General features: G+C 45.5%; 1 protein-coding gene across 1 annotated transcript in view; it reads right to left on the bottom strand.

The window, feature by feature from the left end:
- Positions 1-25,835, bottom strand: part of COPA (COPI coat complex subunit alpha) — a 45,355-nt gene that overhangs the window by 14,032 nt on the left and 5,488 nt on the right. Inside the window, exons 4-17 of the mRNA XM_019433225.2 lie at positions 23,093-23,173; positions 18,973-19,049; positions 18,153-18,262; positions 13,109-13,218; positions 11,146-11,245; positions 10,229-10,364; positions 9,715-9,797; positions 7,039-7,189; positions 6,015-6,081; positions 5,040-5,115; positions 3,074-3,156; positions 2,021-2,160; positions 1,125-1,210; positions 888-1,026 (exon numbers count right to left, since the gene is read on the bottom strand). Of these exons, the coding sequence (XP_019288770.1) occupies positions 888-1,026; positions 1,125-1,210; positions 2,021-2,160; positions 3,074-3,156; positions 5,040-5,115; positions 6,015-6,081; positions 7,039-7,189; positions 9,715-9,797; positions 10,229-10,364; positions 11,146-11,245; positions 13,109-13,218; positions 18,153-18,262; positions 18,973-19,049; positions 23,093-23,173 (1,439 nt within the window). The remainder of the gene's footprint in view (positions 1-887; positions 1,027-1,124; positions 1,211-2,020; positions 2,161-3,073; positions 3,157-5,039; positions 5,116-6,014; positions 6,082-7,038; positions 7,190-9,714; positions 9,798-10,228; positions 10,365-11,145; positions 11,246-13,108; positions 13,219-18,152; positions 18,263-18,972; positions 19,050-23,092; positions 23,174-25,835) is intronic.

Below are 25,835 nucleotides of genomic sequence, written 5' to 3' on the forward strand. Positions count from 1 at the left end.
TGCCATCACGGGTCCACCATAAAGACAAAAGAAGTCTGACGAAGCCAAGCGTTGGCCAGGATGACAAGCGAGGAAGCTTTGATACGATGCTGATGGCCGTGCAAATCGGTACAGCCACTTTGGAAAGCAGTTTCACATTACCTAGTGAACGTGAAGAGACGCACACTCTATGATCCAGCAATTTGGTTCCGGACACTCCAGAGAAATGTTGTGTGTGTATGCACCAGAAAACAGAGAACACTTTATCACAGGAGCAAAATCCTAGAAATAACTCAAATATCCCTGTAGAGCAGAGCGGATAAACTGTGGTATGTTCACAGAATATTATACAACGACGAAGACAAGTAAATTAGAGCTGTAACGTAGGTATGTACATCTTACAAACAAAATATGGAGCGAAATAAGAGCAAAATAAGCAAAATACGCAAATAGCATACTCAGGATGATTTACATGCAGTTCAAAGCAGGCAAAATTAAAACGTCATTTGAAGACATACTGGGTGGTAAAATTACAAAGAAAACCTTGGACGAAATTACCATAAAAGTCAGAATAATGTTATGTTTCGGTGGGAAACGGAGGTGGTTGTGATCAACAACCACATGGTGGCAAGAGGCCTCTTCTGTTTCCTGACTTGGGTGGCAGGAACGTTCGTTACATGACGATTTGCCATCCTCTACGTATATACTCCGCGTTTTTCTTTATTCGAGTCATATGTCACGATTTTTTAAAGACTTGAAAGAGAACGTTCAGCTGTGCCCAGCACACACGCGCCAAAGATTTTCCACGAAGAAGAGTTCAAGGAGGACTTCAGTTACATCCCTTGAGACGGGACAGTGATTCTAAGAAGCTACCTTCTCCCGCTCTGTGTGTCAGAGAGTTCACTTACCCAGTGGTGACGGCATATTTGATGTGGTTGCTTGTGGTATAGATAAACACCCCGCTCTCATCCCAGGCCCCGCTCTTGACGCGAATGTTCTCGTGAATGTTACACAGAGCCTCCAGTTTGCGGTTACAGATCACGATGGCTGTAAGAGGCAAAGGCCATGAGTGCCCTGCTGGACAGGGTGAGCGAAGCAGGCGCAGGACTGGTGTGTACGTCAGGGTGGGAATAAGGGAGACTCACCATGCTTGGCCAGTAGTGCTACATGGGACATGTCTGCTGACCAGATAACGTATTTCACCTTGGAAATCTTCACAGATGCCAGAGTCCTGGGACAGAGAAAGGCGAACGTGAGTGGACCTGACTCCAAAGTCCCAGGTTACGACCCACATCCTTTTCATCACCAAATTAAACCCTAATTTCTTAAAATAATACCAACTAGGGGCGCCTGGGTGGCTCAGTCGGTTAAGCGTCCAACTTCGGCTCAGGTCACGATCTCATAGCTTGTGAGCTCGAGCCCCCTGTCAGGCTCTGGGCTGACCGCTCACAGCCCGAAGCCTGCCTGCTTCAGATTGTGTGTGTGTGTTTCTCTCTCTCTCTGCCCTTCCCCTGCTCGCCTTCTGTCTCTCTCTCACTCAGAAATGAACACTAAAAAATATATATTTAAAAAAATAAAAAATAATACCAAATAAACAGTCCCTGTATTGTAGCTGAGTGATGGAAACACTTCGGCTCACACTGTAGGCTCCCCCGTACCCCCGCCCCCCCCCCCCCCACCCCAGCCATCAACTCCCTGTCCCTCAGGAATTTGTGTACGTCTGATCTCACCAGAGGACTATAAGCTCCTTTAAGCACAGGATGCCACTCATCCCTACGTGCCCGTGATTCTAAGTGCCGAGAGCATTCTTTGTTCAGGTAAGTGCTCCAAAAACAGATAAATAAGGCCCTCACTGTAACGCTAGTGGGTACGGACAGGATGGACAGTGATCACAGAGGGGAAAAGTGGCAAGAAAGAGTCTCGGAGTTACACACAGAAGTGGTCAAGCCTGAGGCGAACTTCCTGGGGGAAGAGCTCCCACTACAGACGTCCACTCCCATCCACTACATGCCTGTCTGCTTAAGGGCACCTGACACGTTACCGCTTCTGTTGTACGTCAAAGAGCGTGATGGATTCTGCATCTCGGAGCAGGAGGTTTCCTGTGCCAGCATAAAAGATCTCATCGCAGTTGGGCACCTGTACCTTTTTGGTGATCTCATTCTTCAGATTCTTGATCAGAAGCTGAAATAATTATCACAAGTGGGGTTATCGGAAATGTGTGCTCATAAGATGATGACAGCTGACAACACGCCTCAGCAACTGTCCCTTGGTTTCAATAAACCAAGTTAGGGGGCGCCTGGGTGGCACAGTTGGTTAAGCGTCTGACCCTTGATCTCGGCTCAGGTCACGATCTCACAGTTCGTGAGTTCAAGCCTCGCATCAGGCTCTACGCTGAAGGTACGGAGCCTGCTTGGGATTCTGTTTCTCCTTCTCTCTTCCCCTCCCCTGCTTGTGCACGCGCATGCACTCTCTCTCTGTCTCTCAAGATAAATAAACGTTAAACCTACTCTTTCAAAAAAAAAAAAATAATAATAATAAATAAAATAAACCAAGTTCGGGTGTTTTCTGTCCGGGCCAGTCACCATTTTGGCAGACCACCCTAACCAAGACCCTCTCTGGAGGCCCTGACAGCTTCTGTTTCTTCCCTCAACTGAAATACCCTGAGAAGTCCAACTAACCCCCGAATTCCTCCATCGATCAGAGCGAGAACGGTACTTCTGGGCTGGGGCTTACATATTTTCTTGAGATCTTTGTTTCTCTCGCTCAGGATCACTTCCACTTCAAGTACCAATGAGGGTAGTTAGGATAAAAAAGGAATTACTCTTCACCCAGACCACCGCTTTCAAATTTGACATTTTTGGGCTTCTGTTTTGTCAACAGTGACTTTACCTTTGTTCTCAAACCCAGATCCACAGTGACCATCAAGCCAATCGAGTCAATTTTAAGGCTCTTTGTCTCCCAAGGGGACTGTGGTATCTGCACGATGATCGCAGCTCCCCAGGGGAGAGGAGAAAGAGAACGTGCTCTTTCTTCATGCAATACACCACTGCCCCCACACTTCCCAAATCAGTTTCCCCTTTCTGCCCTAACTCACCGAATGCATCCGATCCAGGACAGCAAACCGGTTTCGAGCAACCCAAACGGCCGTCAGGCCTGAGGATCGTTTCCCTTCGGGAGCTGAGAACAAAACCAAAGGGCGGGAAGCGTGTGGCGAGCCACTGGCAGGTCGGCGCCACGGAGCTGCCCGTCTTGCTGGCTGCCACGCCCGCTTTGCCGGTTCAGCTGCTTCCTGACTAATTCAGCTGTAACCCGAGGCTATCGTCAGTGACTTTTCCCCACCAGTCCCCTCCAAACTCCAACCTGCACCCTGCCAAGCCTCTTCTCTCCAGGCCAAGTGGCTGCCTGTCAGCCAACACCGGGTACTGGCACAGGGACCGCCCATCTTGGGAGACAGCACACTCCATCGAGCTAACGAGCGGGGCCTCGCTGGCCAAGCTGTGGCGCGGCAAGCAGCCTGTCAGTGTCCAGGACCTCCTATCTCAACAAGCTGGAGTGGAGACAGAGCCCCCTCCCCAGGACGCAGCTGCTCTGCTGCTTTTAACATGCAAATGCAGACCCCCGGTAGAGCAGGGTGGGGCAGAGCGCTCCCAACTGAATCTTGACAGGCAGATGAGCTCGGTGCCGGGCAGTATTTAGCACCAAGCCTTGCTCCATAAATGTCACTCACTCGCATCACCCTGAAGAAAGTTACGAAATGTTCCTCGGTTCCCAAACACCTCACTGGCTGACTACGACTCCGAATGGGCACTCCACCCTCGGGGAAACTTCAAGGGTCGTGCGCAGAAGGATGCGCCGAAACCCATATGCGAGCCCATCGGCGGCGAAGTGGACAAAACGTGCTGGCCCGCCTCGCTTTGTGCCCCTCTGGCACCTGTGGTGACAGGCAATTCTAATCATGACCGACACCCCCGTTTTCCAGGGGCTGGGGAGCCACATTATTCGAGCTTTTGGTCTTTCTCTTCCTCTCTGCTGCCTAGCACCGGGCTGCACCTTTCCACCTTTGCAATGATTACCTCCTTTGAAAAATGGAGAAGATAAAACCTAAGTGGTAACAAAGCAAAACTAAGAAATAATCGTGAATGCGTGGGGAAAAAGAACAAGGAGGTGGGAGGAGGTGGGTAGGGAGGGGCACAATCACAATTTGATCACAAATGGCTCAACTGTTTAACTTATAGGGGAGACTGGTTATGGATACCAAAGACACACAAGTTCCCTGTCCTTTCACCAAGACCACGCTTTCAAAAAAGAGTGAACCGTATTAGCAAACAATCATGACGCGGTGAGTGGCACCTGCAAAAGGGCCAGAGCTGGCAAAATTACTTCTCACAATCTGCTCACGGAGTCTAAAATATCATAGAAGTGTGCCAGTAAGGTGAGGACCCAAGAAAGCCTCTATAAAGCAACGGGAGGAAGTGGACTGAAAAGAGCCTAAGTGAGACACCCCCATTCTGGAAGGCTGTCTGCAAATCCTAACAGGAAGGACAGCGACAAGGGCTGGCGGTGATGGACGAGGTAGACAGGGGTCTCAGCTGGATCCTGGGATCCCTGGCGGGGTGTGGGGCTGTTAGCAGCCTCATTTCTTTGACATGCAAAGGAAGCAAATCGGATCTGGATGTGGATGGGAGAGCATAAATCCCCAGTCCCAGGATGAGACATTGCAAGATTGGAACCACATTCTTAAATAAATGAAACTACCAGGGTGAAAGTCATATCGGCTGACAATAAACTAGGATAACATGCTGTGCTGAAAGGGAAAACGGAGAGTTTCTAATAACCAAATTATAAAATATATATATCTAGCTGGAGTAATAAAATGGAGGAGGAACATGAATATTTCACACCATGGTCGCCTCTGATGCAACTGTCAGCAGCACCTGCCAACAGACACGAGTGATGTGACCGTGGCCTGGTGGGGGGGGAACGTGAAAAACTTGAAGAGGCGCGACAGCGCGGCGGAGGAGAGCTGTGCGCAAAGCCGGGCAGACACAGGGGGCGCCTACCGTCGGGATTCTGGGAATCCGCGTCCTTGGGGATGGTGTACAGGTCATAGGTGCTATTCTCCAAGTTGCTGGCTCTCTGTAGAGGAAACAGGAATCAGATGGTGACAGGAACCCAAGATGGCAGTTTATTCTGACAGAGGAAACCGCGCCGTCACACGATGATCTGTAGCCATCCCTTTCTCACCTGTCACCCACAGGGACAGGGGGACGTGTCTACAGCTAGCAGTTCTCAGACTCGTCGCCAAAGAACTCGGAATTCGCGTCACTTCATATTTTTTGTATCCTCCAAAGGTTTATGCAGGTATTATTTGAAAGGCAGCAAGGACTGCTCTTGACTCCACACGTTAATAAACTAAATCCCCAGTATTCTGGTGCTCTACCTAAGTATACTCATCAGCTTAAAAGTTTGTTCAAGGGGGAAAAAAAATCAAAGACGACAGTAAACACAACTCCCGGGGAAAAAATGCTAAGACTCTTAGATACTGAACAAAGAACGGGATCAGACACACTAGAAGTCATACGGGGAAAGACAAGTTTTCGTTCTTTTTAACTTGGCAAACAGGGCACTCAAACTAGAACGTCATTCCTCTCTTTCCCCCAAATTCCACGGCAAGAAGTACGGGGGCTACTTGCTGACCCTGAAGGCAACTTCACTGAAAGGCACCCCTCCTCCAGGTCAGCTCTTCTATTTTTGCCCCCGTGAAGGAATCAAGACAAGCGTTCTCGAGTCGGGTCATTCATCTTGAGGCTGCGTTACGTGTAGAAATTGCCAGCCTTAGTGAAGATGTAAGTTCACAAACCCCTAACATGCTTATGGTAACTGGAGCTGACCCGGTTTGAGGCTGCTTACTGTGTTAGCTCTCTCAAAATGACCACTACAGAGCTTCTAAACGGCCACTACGGTTTTCCTAAGGGCATGAGAAAGAGACCTACGGAAAACGGGAAGATCCTAGGAGGACAGCAGGGGTCACATACCGTACACAACAGGACTGCATTTTCTGCTGGATTGTACGACATATTGAACACCGGGAACTTGGAACCACTAGGGATGTACATGGAAAAAGAGAAAATGAGGAAGGGGAGTAAGGACGGAAGGAAGAAAGGCATGACTCCCACACCTCCTACTTACCCAATCTTTACACATATAACTCGTCACTTTCATAATCAGGAATAAAAATAAACATTCCATCTACTCTCTTCCTTCTTTCAAGGCTAGGACACCCCTAGCTCAGCTTTGACAAACAGTTTAAAAAAGGCAAACCCTGGTACAGGTCCGATTTTTCAACGGAACGTAGGGTCAGCACTCGCTGCAGTGAGCGGGACTGGGTCTTCTTGGGGACAAATTCCTACACATAACTGCAGGGGACACCACAGAGCAACGTGATGGGCTCCGTCTCTGGCTAATTTGTCCCGTCCCTTGGAGTGTTCACATAAACCCATCTTTTTATTGTAGTAATGCTGGAGGGTGGTTATCAAAGCCTCGTGCCAGAGCCTGCCACCATCAATGTTTCAGCATGCTGATGCAGCTGGCCCTCCGAAAGGACAGTTTTTTTGCCAGACATCCCAGAGCTGATCACATCTTCAGAGTGAAGAGCTTCCAGAGACGTATATTCTAGTTTAGAGTTGTATGCGTTTTGCTGGAAAGCAAAGCAAAGTCCCAGAAATGCCAAACACAGGCAAAAAGGCCTGTCACCAAGTCGGGCCACTCTACCAGGAAACTTTCTCTGGTTCGCAAGAAACCCGGCCGACTGTGGCAGTAGTGATGTCCTGTGCACAGGCTCACTAGCATTCTAATCAGGGAAACTGCCCTTCTCTTCATGGCCTCCTCCTTGCCCACCATGCTCCTGGGGTTTAAACTGAGCAGCTTCCCCAGTGGGGACTCGATCTGCGACAGGAGAGGAGACCCAAAATGTCATCAAAAGAACGGAATTCTATTTGCGGGTATTGCAGCGTGGTGACAGATCAGAGGGTCTGGCGGGAGGAAACGTGTCTGATTTACCTCCGCAGCTGCATCACCGCTACGTCTTTGGAGCTGTTGAAATCCAACTGACGTAAGAATCGGTCCTTGACATAATGTAGCATATTGCCGTGAACAGCGTAGGCTGGCCTTTCCCGTTCCAGTTTAAATACAATCATGCCACCATCATGGCCTGGGGCACAGGGAGGAGAGAGGAAAGAATTAGCTGAAGGCAAGAAAGCAAGCTGGAAACAGGAGATACACGAGGATGAGGATTATATATGTGCTAAAAACAAAGGTACCTAAATGTGTCCTTTATTTGTCTACATTCCCACAGTTGTTAGAAGCTTCCCTCAAATCAATTTCTGTGAATCCTTTTCTAATACTCTACCTAACACTGTCACATTTACACACACCCTCCTCTGTGTTCTCCTAACACGTTGTACAAAGTTCCATCACACTGAAAGTAAACAGACAGGATTACATCAAACTAAAAGGCTTCTGCACAGTGATGGAAATCATCAAGATGCAAGAGCAACCAACCTGCTGAATGAATGGGAGAAAATATTTGCAAACCAAATATCCAACAAAGGGTTAATGTCCAAAATATAAAAAGAACACAACTCAATATAAAGAAAGAAAACCACACACAAACAACCCAATTCGAAAATAGGCAGAGGACTTGAATAGACATTTCTCCAAAGACCTACAGATGGCCAGCAGGCATATGAAAAGGTGTTCGACGTCTCTAATCACCAGGGAAATGCAAATCAAAACCACAATGAGACATCGGCTCATACCTGTCAGAGTGGCTAGTATTAAAAAGACAAGAAATAACGGTGCTGGCGAGGATGTGGAGAAAAGAGAACCCTTGCGCGCTGCTGGTGGGAATGTAAATCGGTGCAGCCGCCGTGGAAAACAGTATGGAGGTTCCTCAAAAATTAAAAATAGAACTACCATAGGATCCAGCAATTCCATTACTGAGTATCTATCTGAAGAAAACAACAGAACACCAATTTGGAGAGATACATGCCTCTCCATGTTCACTGCGACATTATCTACAGCAGCCAAGATATGGAGGAAGCAACCTAAGTGTCCCAGGGCTGGTAAATGGATAAAGAAGATGTGGTGCGCGTGCGCGCGCGCGCACACACACACACACACACACACACACACACACGCGCGCGCGCCTATTACTCGACCGTAGAGAATGAAATCCTGCCACTTACAACGACATGGATGGACCTAAAGGAATTAGGCTAAGTGAAGTGAGTCAGAACGACTAATGTTAAGATTTCACTTCTATGTGAAATCTAAAAAAAGAATACATCAACAACAACAACAAAACAGAAACAGACTCCTAGGTACAGAAAACAAACTGGTAGTTACCAGAGGCTGGAGGTGGTAGAGAGTGACCAAAATAGGTAAAGGGGATCGAGAGGTATAAATATCCAGGTATAAAATAAGTAAGTCCCTAAGGATGTGACGCACAGCTTAAGGAATATAGTCCATGATACCGTAGTAACTTCACGTGGTGAGAGACGGTAACTAGACTTAATCATGGGGATTACCTGGTAATATATAAAAATATCGAATCACTACCACGTAAACCCGGAACTAACAGGCTATACATACGTCGATTATGCTTTGATTCAAAACACAAAGAAGCCCCTAGCATCACACTTAGCATCCTGCACTGTAATGAAGTCCACCAGCTCCACTATCCCATGAGCTCTGGAAGACGGGAATCATGGTAATTTCCAAGCATCCCAGTCCCTAGCAAACACCAAGGACATACAGGTTTCTGCTGAATGCGGACACTAGTTTAAAAAGCCTTTCTTTTCTTTTTTTAATGTTCTCCTTTTCCCTACTAGCATCATCCATCTCTCAGAGAGACCGTCCACCTGTCGGCTCTCCACGCGTAAATCAGATCATTCGCTTCCCTCCCCAGCCGCTTCCGATGACCTTCCGCCCGCCCGTTCAGAATAAAATCCTCAGTCCAACCCCGGCCTTGCCTGCAAGGCGGAGCACAGCTGGGCCTGCTCTTCCTCCCGGGCTACTGGGCCCCTACTCACCGCGCTCCCGCTGGCCTCTCCGCCGTCTCACGCGCGCTCACCGCCCCCCTCAGACCCCGGGCCCCGCAGCCCCGCGCCCCCCCTCACACACACTCGGAGTCTCGCGCGGCCCCGCCCGCCCGGGCCTGCCACCTCCTCACTTTCCTGAACGCCGGTCCCCCTCCACGCTCCTTTGGCTGAATGTTTCTTCAAAGCCTCCTCTGCGTGTTCATTGCCTTACGGTCCCTCTCCCCTCACCACAAATAACATTCCATAGAGTCAGGGACGCGGCCTCGGGCACCGCTCTACCAGCAGCACCCAGACCGGGGCCCGGCGCTCAGGGCGCATCCGCTACCTGCGTGACTGCCGCTCAGCCACGGGCGCCGCAGCCGGAGAACGCTGAGTGTCCACCATGAGCCTCCTGACTTGTCAAAGAGGATGGGCTTTATTGCCCAGCGGACCCGGGTGGAGACAGAACACTACACGAAGGGTCCTCCAGGACGGTAAGGGGGACAGACGGACAAGGGCTTCGGCCGTGTGGCTCTGAGAAATCCCCTTCTCATCCTACTCTGTGTCCACCGGAGTCAGAGCTAACAGAGCATCATGCTCAAGTCGTACAAACTCTGAGCTTCAACGAGGAAAAAAGAGAAGAAATGACCCTTACCTGCCGCAAAGAGGTTCAGGTTGGGGTGGGCGGCCAGGACCCAGAAACGATCGTGGTCCCTGCGGAAGGTCTGAACCCCAGTCCTAGGAAAGCAACAGGTAAGCAAAACAAAATACTAATTTCTGAGACATCTTCAGCCTATCACATACAAGAGCAGTGAGTGGAAGTCAGCAAAACCTCACTGGTCCTATTATTTTGAATTTCTTCTTATTCATCACGATTTCCCGTTACGCTACCTTCATTGCGTATTTCTTACGTCTCTAGCTACAGAAGAACATGCTTAAATTTGGAGGAGAAAAGAATGCACGTGGAGATTGTATTTGATGGGCAATCTGTAAATGCTGGCTGATCTCCAGGCCACCTCGAGCTTTCCTAACACCGGATCTGACCTCTCCATATGCTGAAGATGGTTAAGAGGCACACAGAAGCAGTCTAATCTAAGTGGCAGGAGACAGAACAAGACAGAGGAGGGCCTTTCCCCCAGCTGTGGTCAACACCATCATAACCCCCTTACCTCTTGGACATATCCCAGACGCGGATGCTCTTGTCCTCAGAATTGCTGAGGATCAGCTCTTGGCGAGGGTGGAAGACGGCACAAGACACGTTGTTGTAATGACCGCGACAGGTGTCAACCTCCCACGCCTTTGACTCTAAAGGACCAAAAAGAATTAGATGATCTCTCACAACTCCCTACTGCTACATGTTTAGGATTTAAAATGATGGCATCTCAGTTGGTTGAGGGTCTGACTCTTGATTTTGGGTCAGGTCATGATCCCAGGGTCATGAGATGGAGTATCAGCTTCTCGCTGAGCACGGAACCTGCTTAAGATGCTCTCTCTCCCTCTCTCTCTGCCCCCTCCCCCACTCGCGTGTCCTAAGATAAAAAATTTAAAAATTAATAAAATAAAATTATGGCATCTCTAACCAAATGCTAGGTATACTTCAAAATGTTAAATCAGCAACTTCTAAAATGGCAATTTTCTCCACTTAAGCCTCTGAATCTCTACGCGTTTGTTCTTCCATTCTGACCCTCCTATCAATAATAGCACCTCTTCTCCATCATTCTTTATCCTCTTACCCTGTTTTACTCGTCACTAGCTGTCGTGATTGAATAAATATACAAATTCCATATGCTTTAGTCACCTCTGTATCTTCAGAGCCTTGAACAGTGACTAGTACAAAGCAGATACTCAACCAATAAATATTTTTTGAAAGAATAAATTCTTCCACTTAACTGTGTTCTGACTCCCCCAAATCAGGATGCCTCAAAAACAGGAAAATAGAGGATGCGGCAATTTTTGTGCTCCTGGGATTAGCACAACCATCTAAGGTAGGAAAACGGGTCGTGAAGTCCGGACGACCTGGCTACGTCACCTTGCTGGCCAGCAGTCCATTTTTTGGACACAGTGATACTGTCACTGGTTTACTCACCATTCATGCGCCAGATTTTCACCTGGCGGTCATCTGCCCCAGATACAATAAGGGGCATGGTGGGGTGGAAGGCAGCCCAGTTTACTCCGCGATCATGACCCTGCGGAAAACAAGAAGTGGTTCTTCTAAAATGCCTTTATAACTATTACTCAAAGCAAACTGAAGGGCCACGCTGGTGGTTATAAAAGACGTCTCTGACTTCTACTCTTCCTGTGAAAAGACGCGAGGGGTGATGCTATTCTAAGGTATGAACACGAGAGCCACCGTGTCAACCCATCCAATATTACATCCAAGTTCTCATGGCAACTCCCAGATCTTTCCACTCCCAAGTTCAGCTTCATTTGCATTTGGGATATACTGCCTTGTTTTATCTACTTACATATTATTTCCCCAACTCATTATTAACATCTGAAGAACAAAGACCAATTTTATAACTGAGGAAATGTGGCTGGGAAACTCTCAGCTGAGTCCCCATATCCTTTTAGGAAACGTGCAAGGTCAAAACTATTTTCATAATAATGTTAAGACATGATTTGCCTTTTTCACTCTTACTCTCTCACGAGAGTAGAGTTTTCCAGAGGGCTACGGTGATGTGGTGATATCACTGTTTTCACAGCTAATGGAATGTGTGCTTTTATATTTCGTGTTTTAAAAAAATGAAAACAAATTTTTAAAAAAGGTTTTGTTTTTTTTTAATTTTAGAGACAGAGACAGAGACAGAGAGAGAGAGAGAGAGAGAGAGAGAGAGAGAGAGAGAGAGAATCTTAAGCAGGCTCCACACTCAGTGCAGAGCCTGACACAGGGCTTGATCCCACGACCCTAGGATCATGACCTGAGCCGAAGTCAAGAGTTGGACTCAACCAACTGGGTCTCCCATCCCCCCCCCCCCCCGAAGATAAAAAGTTCTTGGGGTGCCTGGGTGGCTCAGTCGGTTGAGCGTCTGACTTTGGCTCAGGTCATGATCTCGCGGTCCGTGAGTTCGAGCCCCGCGTCGGGCTCTGTGCTGACAGCTCAGAGCCTGGAGCCTGTTTCAGATTCTGTGTCTCCCTCTCTCTGACCCTCCCCTGTTCATGCTCTGTCTCTCTCTGTCTCAAAAATAAATAAACGTTAAAAAATTAAAAAAAAAAAAAAAAAAAAAGTTCTTGGTTTTAATTTCAAATATGGTAAAAACTCAAAGATATAATAAACCACATGAACCACTCTTTGGGGTCCTCAGTAAGTTTTAAGAGTATAAAGAGGTTCTCGGACCACAAAGTTTAAGGATTGCTGCTTTTAAGGTATCTTGCACTTTATTTATATAGTTATATTCTGTACCATGGCAAGATCATAGAAAAGGCAGTTTCAAATTGGCAGTGTCTTTGAGAGACTTCATGCTGTGGTTAAAATCCCCTGGGTTTTGGAGTCCGACCCAAGTTCAAATCCTAGTTCTTCCATTTACTAGACACATTTGGATTTTGGTAAACTGCTCAATTTCTCTAAATCTCCATTTTTTTTTTTCATCTGTAAAATGAGGTTGATAATATCTATTTCACCGGACAGCTGACAGGATTAAATTGAGTATTTTTAAAAATCTAGTTTCTTTCTCTAATACTCTTCTATTTTCCACCATGCACACAAGTGACTTACACCTGGCTGGTCCTCAACGAGTACATCTCCCCTCCCACCGGCCCCACTTTTACCAGAGGCCTGAGAATGGGCTCTGCTGCGGGATGGTGACAGCATCTATGCCGGCCTTCTCCCTCTCTCCCCACCGGGTTTAGCAGGTGATGTGACCCTCCCTTAGGTGGCACAGAAGCTTCACGTCTCCTGGCTCACGGACTATTCTATTTCCAGGGCCTCAGAACCATGCCCGGTACTTAACAGGCACCGCACAAATCTGTGTTGAAGGAACGCACAAGTAAGCGGCCACTTCCTGTTTCCCAGAGAGGAGCCCAGAGCAGCCTCGGGCTGTGAAGGTAAGTACCTCCAGCACGTGCTTCACCACCGCATCCGTAGTTCCAAACAGATCAACCCCGGTGATTCCTCTCACGTCGGACTCCACTGCGCCAGGGGACAAGTTCTTCTTCCTCAGACCTTTGAAGGGACAAGGAGTGGGATGAAAGACACAGAACAGTGTTACCAAAGAGAGCACGGTCACAGAGGCACAGGAAGGGACAGTGATACGACTAGTGTTAAGGAAAAGGAAGGGAAAAGCAATCTAGAGAGATCGAAAAAAGAGGAGACTCAAGAGCTCCTATGTGTTTCTTTCTAGAGACGTTCAGAACGTTAAAGTACGTTCACTAACCATTCTTTTAACAGACCCACTACTGGGCTGTGCTCCCAGAGGACGACAACCCAAACCTCGGACACAGTGAACTTCCTCAACAAGCCTCACCTCAAGAGCAGTCTATTGGAATTTCTAGTCTTTTTTGTTCTTGAAATTTGGCCTCAGATGATGACCGTTCCATTTCCACTTTCAACTTTGTGACTATAGCAACTTTTCTTCCATCATCTCAAAAACTTTTGAGTGCTTCTCAAACTGGCAGCTGTTAGGCACCTCATGGGGAGGTTCCAAAGCCGATATGGAAACGAGACCTACTAAATACTAAATGGCTCTTTGGTGGATGAAGAGCGTAAAACTACAAACCATGCAAGAAGTGTCCTCATTCTTCTGTGGGACTCCTGGGCAGAGAGCAAAATGATCAGAACTGTCATGTCTTTTTCGTTTCAGATTTTTATTTAAACTCTACCTAGAGCGTAACTGTCATGTCCCTTTAAGCTCTTACGTAAGAAAGCTGGTTACAGATCTGAATACGTGTATTTTGCCATTAAAACTTTGGGAGGCTAGTTTCACCGGGAGGAACTACCCATAATTTGAAAACAACAGAAAAAAACTCCCAGAGTAAGAAGAGTCTTATTTGTGTAGGACCCAAATTTATGGCTCAACTACACCTATCTTTAAAAGCTATTTGCGGTACAGTCACAACCAAAATTATGCTAACAATGCAACTACCTTACATTTGAAAGCACTTTGTGATTTTCAGAGCACTCTCTACCATGTTATGTAATTTGATCCTGAGAACGGCCTTTTGAAACAGGCAAGCAGATATAATTATACCAGTTTATAAACAAAATAGAAGAGGGACTAAAATTTTATCTTTTAAAGCATCTGTGGAGGAAAGAGGAAATTGGAACTACTGGCACGTGTAAAATTAAAGACAAGTATCCATAATTTGGGGGAAAATAAAAGCTATCATTGAAAATAAAACCTACGTCATTTTAAGCCTAAATTGTGGCATCTGCAGGAAAATATAAACATTTAAGTTTAATGATTATAGTTCTGTTTGTTGTTTTAAAATTACAGTATGTCTCTTCTACTCCAGCAGCACGTAAACGTCAGCACTGGAGAGGCAGGCGCTTAAAAGGACCCGACGGTGTTAATTATCTCGTCCCGTCCAAGATAAGCATCAACAGGTGGGAGAAAGAAAGCCGATGCTGTCACAAAAATGCACTCTCCACGGCTTCATAAATACGTTGTCAAAGGGATGCCTCTTCCCATTTCCTTCGCTGGTCTCTTTAATGGGATCTGCCCACTTCTTCTAATGAGTCTGGTATACGAAACAGATTCAAAGGAAGACACAAAGACAGACAGCGGCGAGAGACTTCGCCTCCAATAAGCGTCAACAAACACATTAAAAGGAAAGCTTATGACAGAACGCAAGGCTTTGCTGCACTTGCTGTCATGATCCAGGAAAGGGGAAGAGCAATAAAAACAGACAGATGAACAGTGACAGGCAGTGAAGAGATACTTAGAGAAGAAACAGTTGAGCCTTCGACAAGCCACTCACGACGACGGAACGACAGATGGAAAATTTCTACAGCAGCTACTCAAATCCAGAGGGAAGGGAGTCCACTCTCAGACTGGACCAGTTTGACGCATGCTTCCCAATGGGGACCAGGGGAAGTAGTAAAAAGAGAGGGATGAGGACAGGAATTGGCAGCAAATTCATCCTTTTTTTAGTCGTCATCGCAAAGATTAAGCCTGAATTACATGGGCTTGACATGCAAAGGTGGAAGCACACGGAGATAATTTAACTGGCAGTTTACTCGGAAGATCAGGCCAAAAAAGTAACCTGCCTCCTACACGTAGATTATAAATATACTCTGTTTTTAACACATATTTTTGCCAGGCTAACAGAAAAGATTCAGGTTAAGTAAGCCCCATGGGGCTCGATTCGCATGGGACAGATAACAAGGAGACAGGTTTTCCTTTAAAATTTGTTTCCTTATTGCTCATCTAACTCAGAGAGCTAGACATGCCGAGAAATTAGAATTTTGAGCAGTCCTTTAACTGTGAGGGTGTTCATTCTGTGACTCAGAACGAACTTTTCCTCTCTCAGAATTACCACCTCTGGTCCCTGACAGATCCGAGAGGTAATCCCTCTTCCTGTATGCAGACTCATCTGAACTCAGGCGAAAATAACTCTGCTAAAAAGAGCATGCTGGTTTGCAGAAGAGGAGAGAATAACTGTAAAAGTCTAACTCAGAGCTCCACTTGGTTAGAGACCAAAGCATTTCCTTTCACTCTGGTTAAGGGGTTACTAGAAGTCGAGAGAGCCGTGAGGGGAGAAAAACACTCAGAAACAGCGGAGAGAGCGACGGCGTTAGCGCAGCCCGTTAGCACGAAACTCCCGGTGTCACTTACGCTAAATACGTGCAGCGCTGCAGAATTATTATGGCGCATCCACGCGCTGCACACAGTCACGAGCCAGCGTAAGCCCCAGCTGGGGTCCACGCTCTCCCCCTCCCTTCTCTGATTCCAGGCCCTGAATTCTGACGTGAAAATGTTCTCCAGCCTACAGAAGTCAAGAAAAGGATTTCTTGCCTCGGGGACTTCAGCTCACCAGCGAGAACCCGTCCACCTAACTGTCCCAATCGCTTGAGCCAGGCCACAGGCACCTGCCGCGCCGGCATCGGGCGGCGCCAACACCGCTCCCAGAGCGCGGCAGTAGGAGGCGCTGCTCAGCCCGGTGCTCTACGGACAGAATCAAGCCCTACTGGCCAAAGCAGCAGTTTGTGCAGAGGATAAATTAACTTCTTCATGACCTACGGTGCCATGAGCTACGTACCATCTCATAAGAACTGAGAAAACAGTCGCTCCAAGTATTGAGTAGCACTTAATTCCGTCACAGGACTCCGGCTGGGAAAGGCTATTCTAAGAATCGCAGCCGAGCAGCTGGAAGAGCGTGAGCTGCGTCCACCCCCATCAGGCACCCACAGCCCGAGACAGAGAGGGTGACCGGAATGTGCGCGCAGCGAAAAGCACGAAAAGCCACAGCCGGGTTACTGAGAGAGTAAGCGAGGTCCCTGGTGCCAGCGGCCAGGAGAGGGCACGGGCTCACAGCGCCTGTGCTTCAACTCCTGTCGGCAAGGCTGGTCACATCCGGGCGTACTTCAAAAAGCCCTGTCAGTCTGACGAAAAGCCGCAATGGCAAAAGCCCTCGTGGAACAGGCCACAACCGCCCCATCTCCAACACAGTCTGCCCGAGCCCATTCCCTTCTAATTCCGACCCTCTGGAAACGGCAGTAATTCTAGGAATTCTAACAGGAGAGTCACCACAACACAGGACTCAGACTATCATCTCCGGGTCAAAGCCAGTATGTAACATACGCGGAGTTTCTGTCAAAAGCTCTTCCCGCGGTTGGGAAGGGAAGGGGTGGTGGAGACAGGGATCATTTATGGCACCGAAATTAAGTTTCTAGCTCTTCAGATCTCTGCCAAACATACTAGAAAGTAAAACAAAAACAAAAACAAAAGACAAAAACCCCAAGACTCTGCTCCGCAACCGACCCCCCTCTCCCCCGGCTGCTTCCCTTGCTGCGTGAATCTTAACCAACTGCTCTTACAACGTTCCAAATGCTGCTCCCGCAAATCCAAACCTCTGACTTGCTACTCGTTGGTGGCTTGTAAAAGCAAGTGGCTTCCTGCCCCGGCCCACCCTGTCACAAGGGGGCCGAGAACAGTTACCACCCCAGCCATACAATTCAGAAGGGTGGCTCCTTTACCACCACAAAGAACCAGGCAAGGACCTCTGAGGGGCCTTCCTTTTATAGAATCAAACAGGTGTCTTACAATCTCCCCACTGACCCTTCACAGAACCCGATCTCTAAGAATTCCTAAGGCAACAAACGAATAAAAAGAGACAATTCAGCAAGTGGTAAGTAAATTTTACTGGGCAGAGGACCCCAGCATCTAGAGCTCCGTTTCCATGTTCCATCCGTCCACAAAGCACTTCTGTCCATCCGCATGCCTGCCTCACAGGTTACAGTCCTTCCCCAGCATTTCAACTCCCTGCTTAGCAACTTCTCAGCTTTCCTCCACACAGCACTGAACATTTGAATCTGAACCCCCAAATCAAGACACATAAACTGTGAAAGGAGGAACTATCCCCATCAGCCAACATGTACACATCTGTTTTAATTTCTGATTATTTTAATTTCTAGAAGTCTGCCCATTAAAAAGTGTTCTAGACATAAGAAATCTCACCCTCCCCCGTGCTCCTTACACTAGAAGAAATATAATAGAGGGATTGTCCTATTTCTAAACAAGGCCTTAGGATCCAAGAGTCCTGTGTCCCCGCACTAATCTATTCCCCAAATTTGTCTTTGTCAACCACATATTTATTTCTTGTTTTGTTTTACTGGAAAGCATGATTCTTAATCAAATACTCCCAACTGTACATAGATTTTAACTAAAAACAGTTCTAATTAAAAAGTAAAATTTTCTTTGAGTTCAATACGTTTTCTGGAGCAGCCACTTTTCTTAAGGAATACCTCTAACACAAAGAACCATCAAAAGCAGATTTAACACCCTCAGAAGCAAAGACACTACATGATACTGCAAAGACATTACATGAGAAAGAATAGTCTACATTTTCCTGTTCTGAGCCAACCACCCTCATTATTTCAAGCAATTGCAGTTTTGTGGCAGACATGGCTAGGCTGTCCCCTGAACTTGGGCAGCTCACCGGAAATATCCCAAACACGCACAGTCTGGTCCAGGCTGGCCGACACAACCAGGTCTTCTGAGGGGTGAAACTGAGCACACATTACATAATGGTTGTGCCCTGTTAACACACTGCAAGAAGAAAAAGAAAGACGATACCAAATTAGAGGCAGGACTCAACAGATTCCTACACGTTAAATATCATTCTCTATTCTTCACAGACCCAAGTACTCTCTCTGGAGGCAACGGCAAGCCATCCCAACGACTGTGAACTAGTAGCAACAAGCAAGGTCAGCTGTTTGAACAACCGTCCCCTTCTTTCCTCCAATGCTTCAGTATTCAAACGTTACTAATTTCTGGAGAAGTGAGACAGCACAGCCCCCCTCGCATATTGAAAACATTCATATGTCAAAATAAGCAGAGTCTTAGTAATTCATACTAGAAACTATCAGATTTGGGGGGGCATAACCCTCTTAAAGGGCATCCTTTTACATGGTCCTTACATCTTTGTGGAAAGCCCACAACCCAAACACAAAGCAGGATGGAGTTCTAGACCTTGACTCAAGTTTCAAGGGAACAGAACTGAAAACCAGCTAAAAGATTTGTTCTAAAAGCCTAATGATATGACCTCCCTTCCCTGGAAGAAATGACCGAAGAGCCAGGGTCATACATTACTAACAAGATTGCCTCATTTTGTATGTAAAAGCATCTTACAAATCCAGTCAGTAATTAATCAGCAGGAAGAGCCCACTAGGGAAGGGAGACGATGGTTCTAAAGAGAAGTTCATGATGTAAACACAGGCAGAACAAAGCCTGTCTCTGAGCCCCATCTCCTGCTTTACCAGACACAGGTTCTAGACTGCCAGTTCCACACTCGGATGGTCTGATCATCTGAGGCACTCAGAATCCAAGGATATTCCTGAAAGATAATCCAAGACAAAGGGTTTCAACATTAAACAAACATGTTCTTTCAGGTTCTGTGATCACTTCTCTCTTTGGAGGAAACATTCCATGGCCTGGCGTCTCAGCTGTACCAGCAAAGGGACCACAGCCTCGGATTTGTCCGTCTCGCTGCCTCCTCCCCACCATTCTATCAGCTTTTCCCACGTTGGCGCCTGCACTTGGGAGATTTCGGAATGGAAGCCAGACAAAGGCATAAAGGATCCTGAGAGGCAAATAACATATACTGTACTCACTTTCATGTGTATGTGTGTGTATATGTGCATTTCTACTTATACGTGGCTAGTCCTAATTTAAGATCCTATGAAATGATCTTCTCCCTTTAACCCCAGGATTAGACCACTGATTTATGGTCTGACTTCTCCTTATCAGACCATCCAGTCTCAAAAAATTCCCATCTTAGGAACCAAAACAGAAAATAACATCTAAAAACAATGCAGCTTATTTAGAATCTGTAATTGAGAAAAGGAAGCATTTCTTATTCACGGTTGTATCTTCAGCGCTTAGCACAGAACCTAGCAAGTACAAGGCACACATATATTTACTGGGCCAAGAAAATAAAGTTTCCCTAACTTTCCAGCTAGATGGCAACTTGTCCCAGGCAAGTCTTCAGCAGGTCCCTTGCACTGATGACAGTCCCTAGTTCACAGATCATCCTATTGAGCGGTTACCATTCTCAAACATTTTTTTTTTTTTTTAATGAATCACATATATTTTTATTAATTACTTAACATCACTGAACCCTAGTTTCTTCCGTTCATAAAATGGGTTATTATTGACATTTTTGAGTGGAATGATTCTCTGAAGGCTGCCGTCCTGCACATGGAAGGATGTTTTTAGCAGCACAGCTGGATTCTATGCACTAGATGCCAGCAGCCTTCCTTGCTAAGCGCTAACAACAAAAATGCGTCTGGACACTGCCACATCCAGACTCTGCCACATCCTCTGGGGGACAAAATCTCCTGTGGTTGAGAACCATGGAAAAGGTAACAGAAGACCGTTCTGGCAGCTCAGCAAGCATTCAATTCACGTTGGCCACCTCCTCCAACCATTCTAAACCTAAAAGCATGACCCCACAGGGTCTTACACTGCACATGATTTCTTCAAAGTCCCAGCAGTGCTGGAGGAAAATTTAGGATGAAAGAATCTGGAGAATGACCTTAATAAAATGTATTTCCTCTATTTTGTTTTGTGCATTAAGAGTCATGCATCAAACCGAGAGCGCACTTGGCTTCGTTTCTCTAAAGTATGTCCCCCAGAATTAAGTGCCAGCAGGATGGCCTCATCGACAACACCCAGCCACAAGCTCACAGCAAGGTGTGCACTGTTGCTGAGAATTTTTTTTTCCCATCATTTTAAGTGTACTCTTTAATTCCTACCCCCTATTTCACACATTCCCCCCACTCAGCTCCCCTCTGGTAACCATCAGTTTGTTCTCTATAGTTAAGAGTCTGTTTCTTACTTTTTTTCCTTTGCTCATTTGTTTTGTTTCTTAAATTCCACATGAGTAAGATCATACAGTATTTGTCTTTCTCAGACTTATATTGCTTAGTATTAAACTGTCTAGCTCCATCCAGGTCATTGCAAATGGTAAAATTTCATTCTTTTTATGGCTAAATAACATTCCCGTGTGTGTGCGCGCGCACACGCACGCGCACACACACACACACACACACTTCTTTATCCATTCATCTATCAATGGACACTTAGGTTACTTCCATAACTTGGCTACTGTAAATACTGTTGCAACAAACACAGGAGTGCATATATTCCCTTTTATTAGCTTTTGTATTTTGGGGGTGAATATCCACTAGTGTGATTACTGGATCCTAGGGTAGTTCTATTTTTAACTTTTTGAGGAACCTCCATATGGTTTTCCACAGTGGCTGCACCAGTATTCACTCCCACCAACGGTGTCCAAGGGTTCTCTTTTCTCCACACCCTCGCCAACACTTGTTTCTTTTGTTGATTTTAGCCATTCTGACAGCTATGAGGTGATACCTCACTGCAGTTTTGATTTGCATTTTCCTGATGATGAGTGATGTTGAGCATCTTTTCAGGCATCTGTTGGCCATCTGGATGTCTTCTTTGAAGAAATGTCTGTTCATGTTTTCTGCCCATTTTTTAATTGGATTACTTGGCTTTTCTGGTGTTGAATTTTATAAACTCTTTGTATCTGGGACACTAACTCTTTTGTCAGATGTCATTTGCAATCTCCCATGCCATAGGTTGCCTTTTAATTTTGTTGATTATTTCCTTCGCTGTACAGAAGCTTTTTATCTTGATGTAGTCCCAACAGCTTACCTTTGCTCTTACTTCCCTCACCTCAGGAGACACACCTTGAAAAATGTTGCTACGGCCAATGCCAAAGAAATTGCCTGTGCCGTCTTCAAGGATTTTTATGTTTTCAGGTCTCACGTTTAGGTCTTTCATCCATTTTGAATTTATTTTGGTGTATGGTGAAAGAAAGTGGTCCAGTTTCATTCTTCTGCATGTTGCTGTACAATTTTCCCAACACCATCTGTTGAGGAGACTGCCTTTTTCCCGCTGTATATCCACTCCTCCTTTGTCAAAGATTAACTGACCATTTAACTGTGGGTTTATTCCTGGGCTCTCTCCTCCATTGATCTCTGTGTCTGTTTTTATGCCAGTACCATGATGCTTTAATTACTACAGCTTTGTAATAGAGCCTGACGTCTGAAATTGTGATAACTCCAGTTTTGCTTTTCTTTTTCAAGATTGCTTTGGCCATTCGGGTCTTTTGTGGTTCCAGACAAATTTTAGGATTGTCTGTTCTAGTTCTGTGAAAAACGCTGGTGGTATTTTGATAGGCATTGCATTCAATCCGTGGACTGCTTTGGGCAGTATGGACCTGTTAACAATATTTGTTCTTCCAATCCATGAGCATGGAATTTCTTTCCATTTCTTTGTGTCTTCTTCAGTTTCTTTCATCAGTGTTTTACAGTTTTTAGAGGACAGGTCTTTTACCTCTTTGGTTAATCATTCTCAAATGTTTTAGTTCTAATTTTTATTGTTCTACCCTAAAACTTACTTTTTGAATTTTATAAGAAGATATAAAGTATACTTAGCCAGGAAATTCTCATTTATTTCATTATATTCTTTCTAACTTAATTCAAGAGACTCAGTTTACTAGAGTCAAGAAATGGTACAACTTAAATCTAATAGCATAAGATTATAGAAAGATCCAGCCAGGTTGGGACTGGATTAAGAGGCTGGGAGTCTCTAATCTATATGTAACTCGGTATCTGTCTTCTAGGATACCTGATAGATCAAAGAAAATATGGGGGTGCCTGGGTGACTCAGTTGGTTAAGTGTCCAACTTCGGCTCAGGTCATGATCTCACGGTTCATGAGTTTGAGCCCTGCGTCGGGCTCCGTGCTGCTGATAGCTCTGAGTCTGGAGCCTGCTTCAGATTCTCCCTCTCTCTCTCTGCCTCTTCCCCCACTCAAGCTCTGTCTCTCCCTCTCTCTCAAAAATAAATGTTAAAAAAAAAAAATTAAAAAAAAAAAAAAAAGGTATAAAGCCTGGGTAAAGGAAAAGCCTCTACTGTACCCTAAAATCCTAAGATAGAAGCACCTAATTGTTAATGCTTCAAAACATTTGTTAGCTCATCCAAAGGGCATCTAACCTTGACCTCCCTCCAGACACACCTACTTAATAACACCTCACATGGGATCAGTCTGCAAACTTTTATTCACTAGAGCTCAGTAAACCTAAAATCCAGTTTCTACTTTTCCCTACAGAGAATCAATGACTTCCTTATAGAGCCCACTGAACCCAATTAAATTCAATTCAATATAACCCTGAGTGCTTCCTTTTGAAGACAGAAACAAAGCGGAAAGGTCAATGCCACATAGTTTCTACAAGAGTCACTCCCAAAACTCCACTAATTCTGCTGTCATGGGTTCTTGAGAAGCAAGTAAAGATCCCCACAGGGCAACTGAAGAATGCTCTACAACTAGAGCTCCCATGGCCACTTACGTGATGAAAAAACGTGGTGCGGATGTAGTCTAAATGCCCAAGCAATGTGAAGAGACAGCGCCGAAGCTTGTAATTCCACACCTGCAAAGAGAAATCCATCTAAGGGACTCAGGTTTCTCAACAAGTAAGTTTGCCTTATATTTTTGCATTTCTATATAGGTAGGAACCTTGATAGGAAGTGTCATTTAAGACTTGCTTAAGGTTGGAGAAAAAAAATCAAAGATGAAAACATAGGTCAGCTAAACACATGGCGACGGGAAAAGGCAAGGCTAGGGGAAATTATGGAAAGGTTTTTCCTTTCTCTGGGGAGAAACCAACTCTACTTACAACAAGATGAGATGTTTGTCCAGGGCTTGACTTGACACTCTTCTTTCTACTGCATAAGTGTGTTCTTAGTTTGAATACTGACCCCCTAGTGTGTTACCCACTATCTTAGCTGAGGATTAAAAAAGCAGGACAGATACGATGACTCTAAAGGAAACATTAATGTAACATACAGCATCACCTCCTCCTAGACTGCTACCTCGCTGGCAAATGATACACATACCTTCACGGTCTGTACTTGTCTATCACACAGACTTTAACTCATCACTATGGAAAATACTACCTTGCTCAATTAGGGTGAACTAAGCAGAAAAACACGATATTCAGATACAAAGTTGAGCCAACTACCAAAGTACCAGGCATCAAGGAACGTAACTGAGAAAGACAGAAATGTGAGCATAGACTCCCATCCAGAAAACCTTCCAAAAAGTTCAAAAATAAGAGGTGAGTTGCCTTTTAAAAAAAAAAAAATTTTTTTTAACACCTAATATTTTTTTTATAATCTATCCCCAAGCCACCTAGTTACTATTCTTTACTAAAAATTTTTAAAATTCTCTTTTGTAAGTTACAAAAGGTAATACCATTTCCTGAAACAAATTCGGATAACCTGAAAGTATGATTGTCCAAACATGAATGCAAGCTCCCTAAAGGTGGGGTCCTTGTCCATCATGCTCGGCACTAACCCCCTAGCACCTAACACAGAGGTTAACGCTAGTAGGTGCTCAACAGGTATGTGCAGAAGTGAGAAAAGGTAAACACCACCAAAGGTGAAAGTACTGGAATGCTTTTCCAGTGAATTACCTATAAACAAAATACACATACACAGTGCAGTTTGAGTGTCACACAAAAATTAGATCATAATAAAATGCCAGTTGGTAAGTAACTTTTCCGCCTTTTACAGAGTTCAGTGTTTATATTAAACGTCCACACTTCCAGGGGCGCCTGGGGGGCTCAGTCAGTTGGGCATCCAACTTCAGCTCAGGTCATGATCTCACGGTTCATAAATTCAAGCCCCACATCGGGCTGTCTGCCATCAGCAGAGCCCCCTTCAGATCCTGTCTCCCTCTCTCTCTCCACCTCCCACACTTGCATGCACGTGCATATGTGTTCTCTCTCTCCCTAAAAATAAACATTTTTCAAAATCTTACTAAAATTAATTAATTAATAAAACAAACTCCCACACTTACAGGGGTACCTGGGTGACTCAGTCAGTTAAGCGACTGACTCTTGATCTAGGCTCAGGTCACGATCTCGCGGTTTCATGAATTTGAGCCCCACCTTGGGTTCTCCACGGACAGCGCGGAGCCTGCTTGGGATTCTCTGTCTCTCCCTCTCTGCCCCTCCACTGGCACACTCGTGCACTCTCTCTTTCAAAATAGATAAAACTTTTTAAAAAAATAAAAACACCAACTTCCACACTTCCAACTTTGCACTGTCCTGACTCCTTCACAGACTGCTACCGAACTCCAAAACTGTGAATCCATAAAGGCCTGTACGGTTTTGAGAAGCTGGCCACTTACGGCTTCCTGTGAGAACACTGCACACCCACCAGCTAACCAATGCCCTCATTTTAACAGCTTTATTGAAATATAATTCAAAGCCCATGTAACTTAGCCACTAAAAGTACAGAATTCGACGGTTTCTAGTACGTTCAGAGCTGTGCGACCATCACCAGTTTTAGAGCGTTCCCTCACCCCTACCCCCCAAACACTGTACCCATAGCTCTCACTCCCCACTCGCTTCCAACCCCTCCAACCTCAGACAGCCACTAATCTACTTTCTGTCTCTACTGATTTGCCTATCAGGACATTTCATTTACATGGAAAATAATCCTTTTCTAAAACATGTGAATGATTTGGGGAAAAAATCTCTTATCTTACATGTCACTCAGTCTTTTCTTTCCTAAGCAAATTACAAACACCTGAGTTAACCATTCTTGAGCGTCAATGGCCATCAGGAGAAACGACAAATACTTTACTACAATTATTACAATGAAGTGATATTCCTAGAAGCTTCTGAGGTCTATCAGGTGGTTGAGCTTCCACTGGCTGCCCTCAGGATGCGGTGCTAAAAACCTAAAAAAAAACAGTGCCTCTTTTCTCTGCAGGCAGTCATCACTTGTCACGCCTAAGTTCTGCTGTATAATCTTAAGCTAGACTCCGAAAAAGACTTTATTCAGTTCCTGGGTTGACTGGATTTACACGCTTAATGAAAACAACATGTGGAAGTAAAGAGAGAAAAATTTTGATTATTTTTTTTAAAGGTTCAAAGCCTCCCACTCCAGTTTTGTCTTTATCAGTCAAGCTTCTTCAAAGAATTGCGTCTATTCTGTTTCCTTCCTTCATATTAAGGCGCTAGGATCACGAATGTCTTCCTAATGAAGCAACCCAAAGGTTACTCGGTCCTTACCTCTTTCTGA

This window comes from Panthera pardus, unplaced genomic scaffold (assembly GCF_024362965.1).
Source record: "Panthera pardus isolate Hobbes unplaced genomic scaffold, ASM2436296v1 HiC_scaffold_21, whole genome shotgun sequence".
NCBI classification, from domain to species: domain Eukaryota; kingdom Metazoa; phylum Chordata; class Mammalia; order Carnivora; family Felidae; genus Panthera; species Panthera pardus.